The sequence below is a fragment of the Poecilia reticulata genome, linkage group LG6 (genome assembly GCF_000633615.1).
Source record: "Poecilia reticulata strain Guanapo linkage group LG6, Guppy_female_1.0+MT, whole genome shotgun sequence".
In the NCBI taxonomy this organism is placed as follows: Eukaryota; Metazoa; Chordata; class Actinopteri; order Cyprinodontiformes; family Poeciliidae; genus Poecilia; species Poecilia reticulata.
The window spans coordinates 31,314,481-31,315,907 of NC_024336.1; the positions used below are offsets into that span (position 1 = coordinate 31,314,481).

General features: G+C 49.3%; 1 protein-coding gene across 3 annotated transcripts in view; it reads left to right on the forward strand.

The window, feature by feature from the left end:
* The window catches only part of ferry3 (FERRY endosomal RAB5 effector complex subunit 3), an 18,151-nt gene that overhangs the window by 8,172 nt on the left and 8,552 nt on the right, over window positions 1–1,427 (forward strand). For all 3 annotated transcript variants that reach the window (XM_017305429.1, XM_008412678.2, XM_017305428.1), the window contains 3 exons: window positions 253–381; window positions 938–1,006; window positions 1,081–1,283. In XM_017305429.1, the coding sequence (XP_017160918.1) occupies window positions 253–381; window positions 938–1,006; window positions 1,081–1,283 (401 nt within the window). The remainder of the gene's footprint in view (window positions 1–252; window positions 382–937; window positions 1,007–1,080; window positions 1,284–1,427) is intronic.

Sequence of the window (1,427 nt, forward strand, 5' to 3'; positions counted from 1 at the left end):
GCCTCCAGGACCCACTTTGGGCCTCCAGGACCCACTTTGGACTCCCCAGGTTTAAAGTATGACCTGGTCAGGGACTACAAATGGAAATAAGCTAAATGTGGTTTAATTCATTTCTTCTTTTTGTAAAGATTAACGCTGTGCCTGCAAAACAAATGCACAGCAGAGGCTCCCGTCCTGCAGCTCCGGTCCGGCTGCATGCGACGCTGCAGCGGCTCACAGTTGAGTTCAGGCTTTTTCTCTGCTGATCTCCAGACTTTGCCACGGTGGCGAAGGAATGCACCGACTTCCACTTCCTGAGCCTGGAGCAGCAGCTGGAGGAGGTGCAGCAGGCGGTGCTGTATGCGCGGGCGCAGCGCTGCAGCAAGCAGAAGCAGCCGGCAGGTTAGTCCCCCTGATCACACAGAGCCGCTCTGGGGAAGCGCACCACCAACTCTGCTTAGTTTAAACTGTGTTGTAACTGAGCTGCTTAATTTTTCCATTTTTATTTAAAGAATTAAATGTTTTTAATTGTTTCTTAAGATGTTCATTCAAATTAATTCAGGTTCTGTCATATTTCATCTCATTCTGATGGAGCAGAAACATGAAGGCTGCGGCTCTGGAAAACAACAAATGGGATTCGTCCTGTTAAAATGTTCAATTTGTTGAAATCTCTATGATTAGTGGAAATGAGCGACTTGAAGTCCTGGCTCTTTGTTTTTCAGCTGACTGGGCTGAAGGGTTTTGTAAATAATAAAGTCCTTCTTGTTTTATTTTAATGGTGTAACTGATGTTCAGCTTCTTCTCTCCTCAGTTCGTCGTTTAGTTCTCTGCTGCGCAGCATTTGAATGGGAAGAGGAAGAACAGAAACATTGTTCTCCTCCTTCCAGAGATGCTCGTCGCTCCAAGTTCTGCATCAGTTGGACGATTTGTTGCTCAGTTTGTTTCTGTTTTTCTACAGAAAACCAGAAGAACGGAGGAGATGATAAGAGCAAAACGGCTGAAAGAAATCCCTCAAATATTCTCCCAGGTCTGGATGTTGAACACGTGGAGAAGCTCTCAGATTGAGTCGGTTCTTCTGAATCGCTCCGTGTTTTCCTTCAGGTGAGTTCTACATCTCCAGACACTCCAACCTGTCGGAGGTCCACGTCGTCTTCCACCTGTGTGTGGACGACAACCTGCGGTCGGGAAGCATCACGGCCCGCGACCCGGCCATCATGGGCCTGAGGAACATCCTGAAGGTCTGCTGCACGCACGACGTCACCACCGTCACCGTGCCGCTGCTGCTGGTCCACGACATGTCCGAGGTACCGACCACCCCGGTGCAGGTCCGGGTCCACACACACAGGAAGCAGCAACCTGACCTGGTCTCTGATTGGCTGGAATAACCTGACCAGGTCTCTGATTGGCTGGAATAACCTGACCTGGTCTCTGATTGGCTGGAATAACCT